The following is a 14535-nucleotide window of genomic DNA, read 5'->3' as shown; positions in this document are numbered from 1 at the left end:
AGCTGCATATTTATTTCACAATTTTATCAATCCGCTGAAAGCTGTTGCTCAGTAACGCTCTCCTTTTTAAAACATTTTTGACCAGTAAATAATCTTCTGCTCGTGTTTTATACCAATTATTTGTATTTAAATTATTTTTAGAGCACACGCTGATACTAAGACAGATTTTTAAAAAAGCTAAACGGCTAAAGAACAAAGCTAGGCTAAGATACATATTTAAAAATATGCAAAGAGCACTTTTACATTCAGGACGTGTTTCAAATCACTCGGAAATGACTACAGAGTGCACTACTAATGTGGTGTAACTACGTGTTTAAATTAAAACACTTCTAATTACTTAAACTTGAGACATGCAGAAAAATAAGGCACAGTTTGGCTGTTGAAGCCATTAACCCCTTCTTATATATGCTAGTGCACCACATAGCGGTGCTGATTTCGTTAACGACAAAAGTGACCATATTTCTGCTATAATTATGGATGTCAATGTTTTTAAATGTATCATAATGTTTAAGCTGTTGTTTATGAAAGGGTGACCAGATCTGAGATGGTGAAAAAGAGGACACGTCTGGGGGGAGGTGTGCTTTTAGGTTCTTTACACCTTTATTTGCTACACAAAACATGGGCATTTCTTTTTTAATTCATCAGAGAACTTACATTTCCGTTTCGGCATAGCTGCTCGAGCTGAGGGTGGGTACATGAGCTTTGCCTGACGTAAACAAGGACTACTGACGGGCAGACTGACCAATTAAATGGTTACAGAGAAGGTTATCGACCAATAACGGTAGCGCTACAGTCAGACCGTCCAATCAGAAGATTTTAGGCTACTTCACCACGCTCCCTTCTCACTCAAGCGAACCAATCGGAGTAGGGGAGGGCGGGACTAGTTTGTGAACGAAACTTCTCGAAGTTCTATGTAAGCTCTAGAAAAACAAAATCCCGGACGTTTGTGAAATTCCGGCCGGGCATTTTTTAAGCCTAAAAAAGAGGACATGTCCGGGTAAAAGAGAACGTCTGGTCACCCTAGTAATAAATAAAACCTCAAAAATAGTAAAACCTTTAAAATACATGACTACTTTTTTTGTATTATTTAATGGACTAAAACTAAAGATTAAATGACTAAAATTAAACTTTTCTTTGAGATTTATCTGTAGTTGCAGTATCTGTTTATTCAGATACTTATATCCAGCGTATAAGCTTAATGAAGCTGAATTGAATTTTTGTATTTGCAATAGAAGGTTTCATGGGATAGTGGGAGATCACATGTAATTGCAGAAGTCTCTTTGGCAATCCATGAGAGCTGTCAACCCTGAAATGGTGCTTCATTTCAGCATCTGTGAAGATCCAAATACCTTTTCAGACCTGAACGGTGCTGTTGACAGTGGATTAACATACCTGATAGACCAGAGAAGACTTTGAGATGATCAACATTTCTTTGGCAGTTACTCTGAATATTTTTTTGTCCAGATAAATTGTGACAGTGTCACATTCCCCTTAGTTTAAAGCAAGCAAAATGTAAGGCCAAACCCTCAACCTCTTAAGAAGTGAAAAACAGCCTTCGGAGTAGTGCAGCATCGTAAGTGTTGGCCTTGTCCATTGGTTTATTCCCTGGTGATGACTCAGCTGCCTGAGGCTGGGAGTCCAAGAGAGCACAGGAAAGCGTCTTCACTCTCTAGATGGGGTAGGATGACCAACATTCTCCCCTCATCACAGGGCATCAGTCAGCTCTGGATGCTCTCCATTGGAAGTCCTAGCTAATGGGGTGGATCTGGCAGTCACTAGTATTAGTAATTGGGAAGAAATGTCAGCAAACCTTTGGTATAAACATGACAAAAAAAAAAAAGATTTAAACCTATGTTCAACCCCATATATCAGACATATGTAGGTTTGAACTATGTTATGAAAGGAACTGTACCTTTAATTATAGTTTCTACTCTTCATATGAGTTTCTGATGTGGAATTGACAATATCATATCATTAAATTTGGTATTATATCATATGTGTTAATAAATTTTAATAAAAGCATTGCAATGTAAAATTCCAGGTTAAAGTCCAAATAAATTGATTTTTAAACTGTTAATGTTTTCTGGCAAAAAAAAGCAAAAAAACAAAACAGCAGTTACAAATAAAGAAGATGTGATGTTAGTAGGGATTTGCCTCAGAGTATTTTTGTCTGATTAATTTGGTTCATGTGAAGAGCCATTTTTCCTATCACATCCTCATTCTCCAAGCTGAAAACAAAACCAACAGAAAAAGTTATAGAAAGTTTTCCTGTTAACAAGAATGACTTGTCAAATGAGATTTTCTTGTGAAGGCTGTGCCAAATGTCAAACCTATAAAGGATACTAAGTTATTTTATTGGGCGGCACATGGTGTAGCAGTTAGTGTCGCAGTCTCACAGCACCAGGGACCTTTAGGTTGTGGGTTCGAGTCCCGCTCCGGGTGACTGTCTGTGAGGAGTGTGGTGTGTTCTCCCTGTGTCTGTGTGGGTTTCCTCCGGGTGGCTGTCTGTGAGGAGTGTGGTGTGTTCTCCCTGTGTCTGCATGGGTTTCCTCCGGGTGACTGTCTGTGAGGAGTGTGGTGTGTTCTCCCTGTGTCTGCGTGGGTTTCCTCCGGGTGACTGTCTGTGAGGAGTGTGGTGTGTTCTCCCTGTGTCTGCGTGGGTTTCCTCCGGGTGACTGTCTGTGAGGAGTGTGGTGTGTTCTCCCTGTGTCTGCGTGGGTTTCCCTTCGGGTGACTGTCTGTGAGGAGTGTGGTGTGTTCTCCCTGTGTCCCTGTGAGTGTTTGTCACCCTGTGAAGGACTGGTGCCCCCTTCATAATGTGTTTCTAATTTGTGCCCAGTGATTCCATGTAGGCTCCGGACCCACCTTGACTCTGAACTGAATAACCGCTTACAGATAATAAATGAATGTTACCACTGTAACAGAACATTAACAATAGCCTCTTAGCCTGCCTTTCACCATATGAGGCTGAATTTAGTGTCTAATTCAGATTTCTCCCACCTTTAAATGGAAGGAGAAATGGCTTTGCAGAGCCATACTGTAGATTCAAAATGGAGGTAATGCTAACTCTATTTGTGTGTAAGCACAAAGGATAATATAATACCGTCCATGCTGATTATAAAAGGTTACCTGAGTACGAGGCGATACTGGAGCGCAGCATTGTTGGTGAGGTAGCTAGTTTGATAGATACCAGCATTAAAATAGACAGCCAGTAATTTTAAAGTTAATTATCAATACAATAAAAAGCCTCCAAAACATGCTGCATGATGACTCCGATTTCCACAGAAAATTCCACACCGATAATTACTTTTCATTTGATCGTTTTTTTAAATATGGAGAATGAGGGTGTGGTAGAACCCATTGCTCTTCACAAGAACAAGATGAATGAGATCAAATTACTGCGAGACACATTCCTATTCACAACACTGTCACAACAAAACTGGCAGCATTTGGTCAAAGTCTCAAATCACAATAAAAATAAAGAGACTAGGACGGGCAAGAGAAAAGTCTAATAATAGATAATAATAGCTAATATTAAAGATTAATGTTACAGCAAAGCATTATTCTGAGCGGCTCCAATATGCAAATTAACACTTAAGAAAAATCTACAACTGGCTACTGCTTGCCCCTTCCAAATAAACCAAATCCCTTGATTAAAACACCTTTATTTCCAAATCACCAGATTGTATTAGATCATAGTCTGGCTTTTAATTGTAACTTCTCCAAGCCGATGCTTTCATTGAACCCTCTCAGCATACACTGATACAAGTCACTTACATTAGACTCACACATAGCCTCCAGAGCAAGACACATACACACACACCAACCACATTGAGAGAGAGAGAAGGAAGGCCAGCTCCAAACTATAAACATAATATGATTAGCCAAAATTACCTCTCTGATATTTTCTCATTAACAAAGTAAGTCTGAAACGTCTCGTCACATTATTGAAGAAAAGCTCCCTCAACACACTGAGCAATAAATACATCGGTACAATAGAGTCCAAAACTATTAGCTGAAGAAAGAAATCTTGAGAGGAACCAAGACTCCAAAGTGAATCCGAAGTGAATCCAAAGAAAAAGCAGTGTACAATCAAATGGCAGTTTATAAACCGAGACCAGTACAAGCAAAGAATTAGAGCCAAAATGAGTGTAGAGTGGTCTATTACGACATGTCCTGTGCAGTGTATTTTAAAGTGACGTAATGGATGTGGAAATGAGTGCAATGTGCAGCGTGGAGTTTCCATGTTCTCCCCGTGTCTGCATGGGTTTCCTCCCACAGTCCAAAAAACATGGAGGGTAGGTGAATTGGCTTCTGTCTAATAACTGTCCTGCTGTGTGAGTGAATGAGTGTGTATGTGAATGTGAGTGAATGTGTGTGAGCCCAGATATGGATTGGCGCTCTGTCCTGGGTGAAATCCTAGTGCCCGATGCAGTCCTCCAGGTGGACGGTCGTTTCTGGTTGAGAGTACGCTGTGCGCTGTGCTTTGGCTGCCGCTTCTCGCCAGTGTGTGGATTGAGTGTTCTGAGCAGTGTGTATTGTAAAGCGTCCTTGGGTATCTAGAAAGGCGCTATATAAGTGTAACGATAGAATAAAGTGATGTATTGGATGTGAAGGTGGAGTTATAGTCCGTTGGGTTTGTTATGATCAGGGTTCAGTAGTGTTCAGTGCTCTATGGTAGAAGCTGTCTTTCAGTCTTGTAGTCTGGGTGTACAGTGTCCTTTAACATCTCCCAGAAGGCAGTGGGGTGGAAAGGCAGTGTCCAGGGTGTGTGCTGTCTTTCTTTATGGCTGTAACCCACCTGGTGCAGTGGGTCCTGTATATATCCTCTAGTCTGGGTTCAGTTGATGACATGAAAGTGAGACACTGCTCCACATGCAGAATATGGCTCTATGAGAGATGAGTCAGAATCGACAAATCTCGATACGTGTTCTGGGGGATGAGTAGGTGCTGTTTTATGGTCAAAACTGGCCAGACATCAGGGCCACCCAAATCAGACAATCGTTCCCAGAATCAGGTCAGATTGAATGAGCAGTTGTTACACTCAGCAGCAAAACATACAGATCTGATTTGACTGAAAATTCTTAGGATAATTAGAGTGTAGGGGCGGCACGGTGGCAGCAGGTAGTGTCGCAGTCACATAGCTCCAGGGGCCTGGAGGTTGTGGGTTCGATTCCCGCTTCGGGTGACTGTCTGTGAGGAGTTGGTGTGTTCTCCCCGTGTCCGCGTGGGTTTCCTCCGGGTGCTCCGGTTTCCTCCCACAGTCCAAAAACACACGTTGCAGGTGGATTGGCGACTCAAAAGTGTCCGTAGGTGTGAATGTGTGTGTGTCTGTGTTGCCCTGTGAAGGACTGGCGCCCCCTCCAGGGTGTATTCCCACCTTGCGCCCAATGATTCCAGGTAGGCTCTGGACCCCCCGCGACCCTAAAATTGGATAAGCGGTTACAGATAATGAATGAATGAATGAATTAGAGTGTAAGGTGTAGCTCATGCAGACTTCATTAGAACCTGAGCGACCAGGTGAGCGCGGTGAAACGACATCACTGACATCTCAGATTACCTTAATTTTCTCTGTCTGTGAACGCTCAGCTCTTCACCCTTTATCTAACCGCAATCGTGGGAATCTAACAGGGACGCTTGACTGAATATATCGGTTTGAACCTGAGGCTGTGTCTGAATCCCAAACACAGACGATCATTCCAAATTTGGAGGCCCTACCTGAAAAGGTTCTACCCTCTGCAATAGACGTAATAATTCTAGACCTTTGTAATCAAAGTGGGCGTGATGGTTCATAATACACAATAAGTTCATGCAAATCCCGAGGGCTGAGATTTTTCCCTGCTTTTGAATGTCAACAGCAGAATTTGTATTCTATTCTTGATTAGACTGGCAGCCATTGTTGGGCTGATAGTATAAGTCTGATATGATCAAATGTCCTAGTTTTTGTAGGAAGTCTGACTGTAGTGTTCTGGACCAATGGAAGCTTAAGTCTCTAGCACTGAGTGCATTCAGCTTAGCGATATATTGAGGATGAAGAAATGTCCATCAAAGGGCAGATCAGCGATTAGTTGATTAGTTACCTCTTTTCTTGACATTGAACCATTTATATATTTAACCCAGTCCCCCATCTTAGTAATTTAGAGTTTATCTTCCGGTTTAGCTGATTATATACATGATATATAAAATGATGTGACATGACACAACAATGGCAATTTAGCTTCCATGGGATATGGAAGCAGAAGACCCAACGGAGTGCCTACGCCACATATGAACCCTACCATCAGCCCAAAATAATTGGTACTGTGACTCATCGAACCATGCCTCATGTTGCCAGCCCCTAGAGTCCAGTTAGCATCTTCTCAAGCCCAGATGAGGTGCTGTGTCCATCTTACGGTCCCATATCAGATGGAAGCTAATGAATGCTGCACTGACCTGGATTGAGGAAGGTTAAGTGCCTGCACAGCTTCAGATATAATCAATTTACATACTGCTATCCTATGACTTTTGGCATGTCTGTGTAAAGTTTGGGTTCTGTTAAACATCACTTCTATGGTAATATGGTGGACTGATTTAACTTAGCCCTCTGTTGTTGTGATAACTTGTATCCACTGCCCTTTATATTCAAGTCAGAGAAGCCATTGACAATTAACCTGGTTAAGTTCATCGCAAAATTCCACTGGACTCGTTTGTTTTCTTCTCAGTGTTAGGAGACAACAATGTCGGTATTTTCAATCTTTTTTTTTTTGTTGGGAGAATGAGGGCGTGGTAGGAGTCACGAGTCTTCACAGGTACAGGATATATAAGTCCAACACACACAGTCTGAGCCATAGTAACACGCAAAGGACATTGAGCAGCACAGAACTGAGGTACAGTATGGATACCCTCCATTATCTGTTATATAATGAATTGATTCAATGGACTTAACTGGACAAAACCAAATTCAGGAAACATTTGAAACTGAATTTAGTTCTCAAACAAGTTGAGTTCCTGAGAGAAATAGAAAGCATATTTTAAAGTTGTAAATAAATGCTTGGTGTCATGGTAATGGCACCTAGTACCTTATAGGTTCAATCATTAGTTAAAACTATTGATAAGTTAAGATCTGTTACTTTACTTCAGTCAATCAGTTGTGCACACACAGTTTGTATAATCTCCACAGAAAAGAAAACCTCTGGAGCAGCTGCATAGGAACTAAAGTGCAATGGGAGAAAATAAGATTCTGTAAAGAAAATTAAGGAATAACAACAAAAAACTTTAACCCTAACATTTTTTTATCTTGCTTTTTTTTGGACACTAGATGGACTACACTCCAAGAACATTGGCTGGAGGCTGCTTCGGGAAAGTGTATAAGCAGAAATACAATGGAAAAATAGCAGCAATAAAGAAAGTGCCTTTAGATAAAATCTCCTCTAAAGAACTTGACCGAGAGATACAAGTGTATTCGTGAGTAAAGCCACTGATGTTTCAGTGTTTACATTTCTAAAAATTAGCTTTCTGGGTGGTTACTTAATGGGAATTTTAATTCATTCATTCATTATCTGTAAGCGCTTATCCAATTCAGGGTCACAGTGGGTCCAGAGTCTACCTGGAATCATTGGGCGCAAGGCAGGAATACACCCTGGAGGGGGCGCCAGTCCTTCACAGGGCAACACACACACATTCACTCACAGACACTTTTTGAGTCACCAATCCACCTACCAACGTATGTTTTTGGACTGTGGGAGGAAACCGGAGCACCCAGAGGAAACCCACGCCGACACAGGGAGAACACACCACACTCCTCACAGACAGTCACTGGAGCGGGAATCGAACCCACAACCTCCAGGTCCCTGGAGCTGTGTGACTGCGACACTACGTACTGCACCACCGTGCCGCCCTATGGGACTTTTAATAATATTTTTAATTGATACAGAATCGTCTTGTTTACGATCTTCTGGCCCTTGTCAAATGTGGTTCAGGCCCTTATTCTCGTCCATTATTCCTGCTTCTAACATATCAACTTCAAGACTGTTCTCATTCCACTGCATGGTACCTACTCTACTCCTCTCTTCCCAGCTCTACTCGCTTTTTAGTCCATGGTCCTGCTGGTTTTTCCACTAGCTCCCCGTATGGGTACCATGCAGTCGAAATGCGCTTTTATATATCACATTTCACATTTCAAAGCTTTAAATCTTATTGATGACTGGTTTATATCAAAGAGAGCTTCACAAACAATGGTCCATCAATCATTTACTGAAAAATTTTGAAGGGAACCAAACATGGTTGTTCTTTGGCATCATATTTCACACATTTTCTTTTAATCACCTTGGTATTTAAGATTGCATGTTAAAAAATACTTTTAAAATGCTATATAAATGGGTATAATGTTGATTGCCTTTCCAATATCTTAACAAATATTAGAATTTGGGGTGAAAATTTATTGCACATTGACGTCTTTTTATAATCACTTGCAATTTGCAGCAGCACAGATCACAAAAACGTGGTTAAGCTTCTTGGGCCTCCGTGGGTGGAAGATGAAAAATAGCACATTCCCCTGGAGTTCATCTTTGGAGAGGACCTCGAGACAACCATGTTTAACAATTTAAAATCTGAAGTAAAGGTAAGGTGTTTGTGTTTCGTAAGATTAGGAAAGATAAGGCTTTATTGATCATGAAGGAAACTGAAGCTAATGCAGTGTAATAAACAAATGAACAAATATTCCAGTTAAGAAGGGAATGCTCTGTATAATGGAAAAATGACTGGACCAATGCCCCTACAGCTGAATTCAAAGGTGAAGGCCACCATCATCACTGGCATGTGTGAAGGTCTGTGCTACCTGCACAGCAAGGACATTGTCCACCAGGATCTCAAACCAGACAACATCATGGTGAGAGTTCTGATAGAGTCTCACACACACACACACACACACATATTCTGAGCCTGTAGTCATGGTTAGACAAAGCTGCACACATAAATCATCATATACTTGCCTAAGATCATATTGGATTTAAATGAGATTCAAAAGATTTATAGATATTCATTCATTCATTCATTCATTCATTCATTATCTGTAAGCGCTTATCCAGTTCAGGGTCGCGGTGGGTCCAGAGCCTACCTGGAATCATTGGGCGCAAGGCGGCAATACACCCTGGAGGGGGCGCCAGTCCTTCACAGGGCAACAGAGAGACACACACCTACGGACACTTTTGAGTCGCCAATCCACCTACCAACGTGTGTTTTTGGACTGTGGGAGGAAACCGGAGCACCCGGAGGAAACCCACGCGGACACAGGGAGAACACATATATTATATATATTTTTATATTAATAATAATTTTTTATGATATGTGACATACCCCTATTAAACTAACAGTCGAAACTCAGGTAAACACTGTAAAAACGGTCTATTTAATGTTACTAATTATTACTAATCATGCCCTGTGAAGGACTGGCGCCCCCTCCAGGGTGTGTTACCGTCCTGTGCCCAGTGATTCCAGGTAGGCTCCGGACCCACCGCGACCCTGAACTAGATAAGCGCTTACAAACAATGAATGAATGAATGAATAAATGGGGGTGTTGAACTGTAAATTTAAGGCCGCTGCTATGATTTTTTCCATCAGGTTGAGCATGGATCCCATCGTGTTGTCATCATTGATATGGGCCTTGCAAAATTCTTTGTAAATGGTAGATCCTCTGCCATAAACCTTGGGAATATGGACTACTCTTCTCCTGAGGTCCGGCTAAACAGTAGCGTTCGAGACAAGCGCTCTGACGTTTGGGCTATGGGCAAAATCATCGCTGAACTCATCCTAATGAAGAAACTAGATCCATACAATCTTGATCCCAACAAAATCAGGGAATATCTGAAAGACTATCCTTGCTGCAACACTGTGTCCAAGATGGTGACCTTCAACGCCTCAGAGAGAGCCTCCATGGCCGAAGTGTTTTTTGACCTCCAGACAGCTGGAGATTTTTTGACACCTGCGAAAAGGTCTACATTTATTTCTAGCCCAAGTTTTTGGGGCCAAAGTGGTGCCAGAGAAACTGAGATGATTGGCTTAGCAGCAGACACAAAATGGAGTCCAACAACAGCCTTTCCACCCAGAGAACCCTTCCAATCTCCACATGAAAGTTTATTTCAACTGCATAACAGCGCTTTCCAAAACAGCTTATTTCCACAGCTAGGAACTTCGAGGCTAGTTTCCCATGAATCGTTGACTAATTCATTTCAGCAGCGGTCTACTTTTTCAAGTTCACAAACCAATGTATCAATTAGCCAGAGACATTACGAGAGGTATAGCAATGAAGTGAAAATCAAACAGGTGATCACAAGAAATGAAGAGGTTGTCAAACGTGAAAAAGAATTTTTCATGAGGGACACGAATGATCAATGATGCAATCACTTTTCCAGTGCTTAGGTGCAGCAGTGTTACTGGATGTGTGATGTGTGAGGCATGAAACTCTTTGCTTTGTCCTAGGATTTGAAATATGAGCGAGGGATATGGATTTTCCATTTATCTGTAATGCTCATATTTCTTGCGGACCGTGCTGATGCAAGTAACTAGTTATTCTTAATTCTTTTGCAATTTAAATTAAGTTCGTATAGAGTTACTAGCTCTACATAACTTGACGTGGCTAAATCAGTTGTACATTAACATATATAGAAGGCACTCCTATGTTACGAGTGGAAAATGAATGACTTAAGTTGTCTTTTTGTTATGTCAGTGGCATTCTTACTTGGGCAGGGAATTGTTCTCATTTGGATCATACTAAAACTGAGGGGCAGAACTGGGACGCTTTGAAATTTAAATAGGAATAAACTACAAAAGGTCGATGTCTATGCACTCTCTGTTCTGTTTGTACATTAACCAATAAAACCAAGAAAAATTCCTCTTTTAATATTTCTTTTGTATTTCTTCTATATGAGTTTTGTTGTGTTAAACATGAAAAACAGCTGTCCCAGTAAACATTTAGCCGTTGATTCAACGTTGAAATAATGTAATGACCACCGTCTAATCAACGTTCTCTTAAGGTTGAAAATGAAAGTTGAAAAGACGTCCAAACACAGACATTGAAAAGACGACTATTAGACGTATTTTGGACGTCCATTGACGTTATTAATTGGTCCCGAAATAAATTACTTGTATAAAACGTGTTTTGGACGTCCACTTACGTTATCGATTGTTCACCACTTAACTAACTTATTAAGATGGATTTTGGACGTCCACTGACGTTTAAAATATGTCCTTGACGGACAGACTACATTTAGACCTATTTTGAACGTCCAGGGACGTTCCTTGTTTACTGGGGTAACACTAGTTATAACTATATGAAAGTATCAGTCACATGTGAAACACTTTTGAAGCTTCAGTCAATTTATTTTATGGTAAATTTCCTTTTTTTTTTGTCAATGGTGTTACAGATATTTTACAGAAACTTACAAGTCTCTTTCTGGGTACTTTCTTGTATGAACAGTCTCTCAGAAATGTACAGTTCCATGTGCAGGTCACCATAAGGCCACCATATCCAATGCTTGGATATGGTGGCTTGGTGGTTAGCATGTTAGCCTCTCAGCGCTGGGTCTTGGGTTCAAGTCCTATCTGGGTGGAGTTTCCATGTTCTCCCCGTGTTTGCGTGGGTTTCCTCCGGGGTTTCCACAGTTCAAAAACATGGTGAATTGGCTTCTGTAAGAACTGTCCTGGTGTGTGAGTGAATGAGTGTGTATGTCAATGAATGTCTGTATGTGTGAGTGAATGTGTGTGTGCCCAGATATGGATTGGCACTCTGTCCTGGGTGAAATCCTAGTGCCCGAAGCAGTCCTCCAGGTGGGTGGTTATTCCTGATCATGAGTACGCTGTATGCATTTGGCTGCCGCTTCTCGCCAGTGTGTGTGTGGATTGAGTGTTGATTGAATGGAGTTCTGAGCAGTGTTGATTGTAAAGCGTCCTTGGGTATCTAGAAAGGCGCTATATAAGTGTAACAAAAAATTTCAAGTTTTCATGAGGGTGGTTAAAAGCTCCCAACACTGGTTTCTAAAACTTTGGAACTGAGCAAAGTGGTTTGGAGTATTTTACTCATCATCCCAAATCAGTAAATACGATAAAACTTTATTGCTCTCCAAAGGGAAAATAGTGTGCTACATCAGTTTACATTCAGATAAAGTACAAAGAATAACATAGAATTAAATACAAAAAAGCACATAGTACAAATAGAATGTAAGGAGCATAATATTTGCTAAAAACACAGAATATATAGTAGTCCAGATGTGTACAGATACATGGATGGGGTCGTTCCAGATCAAAATGACCACAGCAGTGTTTCAGTATTAATGTAACGATAGGTTACTTTGCAGTATTGTTTGTATATGAATGAGGAAAACCTGCTCATTGGGATATGCATGGATGCGTAAATAAACAATGGGTGAATACCATTTCACTTCTTAGCTCCACCTCTATTTTCCTTAGGGCTAAATTGTCTCAATTCCTGTTGTGACAGAGGGGTAGGGATGAGGGGGAGGGCTGTATACCCCTTGAAATTGAGATTTTTCAGGTGCACATTTCAGACAAAGGGCCATGAATGCTACTGCAAGGTGGAACTGGAAGTTTTGAACAAAAAGAGAGAATAAGTCGATTAATTCAGCGTCATATCACAAAGAGTTAGGACTGGATCATAAAAGACGATTGTGGAATACTTTTGAAGGCACGGTGCCTTAAATTTAACTACGTTAAAGCAACCTTAGTGTTGAGGTGTAGGAACAATTTCTTGGCGGCAGGCAGGAAGAGAGTGTGGTGGGCCCTATGTGAAGCTCTAATGAATTTGGCATAGGATATTTTACATGTTATCCCGTGTATGAATATAATTAATTAATAGTAATGAATTATAACTAATCCAGCTACAACTTGTTCAGAAGTTCTTTTCCCTCCAAATCACAGCAGAGCAGTATGAAACATGCTTGGTTCTGTTTTCTTGATTTGTTATGGTTCTTGGTCTAATTCTTGTCTTGGCGTCTTGATTTGTTTTGGTTCCTGGTTGTTTCCATTCCCCCCTGTCATGTGATCTTGCCCTTGTGTTCTTCCTGTTCTCCTTGTCATGTGATCATCCTGCCCTTGTGTTCCTCCTGTTCTCCTTGTCATGTGATCATCCTGCCCTTGTGTTCCTCCTGTTCTCCTTGTCATGTGATCATCCTGCCCTTGTGTTCCTCTTGTTCTCCTCGTCATGTGATCATCCTGCCCTTGTGTTCCTCCTGTTCTCCTTGTCATGTGATCATCCTGCCCTTGTGTTCCTCCTGTTCTCCTTGTCATGTGATCATCCAGCCCTTGTGTTCCTCTTGTTCTCCTTGTCATGTGATCATCCAGCCCTTGTGTTCCTCTTGTTCTCCTTGTCATGTAATCATCCAGCCCTTGTGTTCTTCCTGTTCTCCTTGTCATGTGATCATCCAGCCCTTGTGTTCCTCTTGTTCTCCTTGTCATGTGATCATCCAGCCCTTGTGTTCTTCTTGTTCTCCTTGTCATGTGATCATCCAGCCCTTGTGTTCTTCCTGTTCTCCTTGTCATGTGATCATCCAGCTCTTGTGTTCTTCCTGTTCTCCTTGTCATGTGATCATCTTGCCCTTGTGTTCCTCCTGTTCTCCTTGTCATGTGATCATCCAGTGCTTGTGTTCCTACTGTTCTCCTTGTCATGTGATCATCCAGTGCTTGTGTTCCTACTGTTCTCCTTGTCATGTGATCATCCAGCCCTTGTGTTCCTCTTGTTCTCCTTGTCATGTGATCATCCAGCCCTTGTGTTCTTCCTGTTCTCCTTGTCATGTGATCATCCAGCCCTTGTGTTCCTCTTGTTCTCCTTGTCATGTGATCATCCAGCCCTTGTGTTCTTCCTGTTCTCCTTGTCATGTGATCTTCCAGCCCTTGTGTTCTTCCTGTTCTCTTTGTCATGTGATCATCCAGCCCTTGTGTTCCTCTTGTTCTCCTTGTCATGTGATCATCCAGCCCTTGTGTTCTTCCTGTTCTCCTTGTCATGTGATCATCCAGCCCTTGTGTTCTTCCTGTTCTCCATGTCATGTGATCATCCAGCCCTTGTGTTCCTCCTGTTCTCCTTGACATGTGATCATCTTGCCCTTGTGTTCCTCCTGTTCTCCTTGTCATGTGATCATCCTGCCCTTGTGTTCCTCCTGTTTTCCTTGTCATGTGATCATCCTGCCCTTGTGTTCCTCCTGTTCTCCTTGTCATGTGATCATCCTGCCCTTCCTTCTGTCAAAAGTCTTGATTACTTTCAAGAGCTGTATTCCAAAGCCTAGGCTGTGGCAGAGGTAGGATGTACCCTCTGTTGGACTGTTCTATGAAGTTCTTAGTAGCCTAGGTAACACAAATGAAAAGGTCTATGGAGGCTGTGTCATGACATCACCGGAAAGATCTTATCTGCCTCAAAGCACTAACATGACTGTAAGTTATAGATTGCATTTGTTCAAAGTGGGTGGCCCTATGAGTTGCTATATTTGCTCAGCGCCTGTCTTATTTAAAAGTTAAAGCACTTGTCTCTGTAGATGTAGATGTAGCTTAAAG

The 14535-nt window shown here is 41.5% G+C and overlaps 1 protein-coding gene across 3 annotated transcripts in view; it reads left to right on the top strand.

The window, feature by feature from the left end:
* rab11al (RAB11a, member RAS oncogene family, like) overlaps positions 1-10803 on the top strand; it is a 43474-nt gene extending 32671 nt beyond the window's left edge. For 2 of the 3 annotated variants that reach the window (XM_066644969.1, XM_066644970.1), the window contains exons 3-6: positions 7298-7443; positions 8461-8599; positions 8759-8866; positions 9598-10803. In XM_066644969.1, the coding sequence (XP_066501066.1) occupies positions 8570-8599; positions 8759-8866; positions 9598-10371 (912 nt within the window). In that variant the 5' untranslated portion in view covers positions 7298-7443; positions 8461-8569 and the 3' untranslated portion in view covers positions 10372-10803. Of the gene's footprint in view, positions 1-1563; positions 1574-7297; positions 7444-8460; positions 8600-8758; positions 8867-9597 lie in introns of those variants that run through there. The other variant, XM_066644971.1, reaches the window with a different exon arrangement.
* Positions 10804-14535: the final 3732 nt, after the last annotated feature.

The sequence above is a fragment of the Hoplias malabaricus genome, chromosome 1 (genome assembly GCF_029633855.1).
Source record: "Hoplias malabaricus isolate fHopMal1 chromosome 1, fHopMal1.hap1, whole genome shotgun sequence".
NCBI lineage: Eukaryota > Metazoa > Chordata > Actinopteri > Characiformes > Erythrinidae > Hoplias > Hoplias malabaricus.
This window is presented reverse-complemented; position numbering and strand designations above follow the sequence as displayed.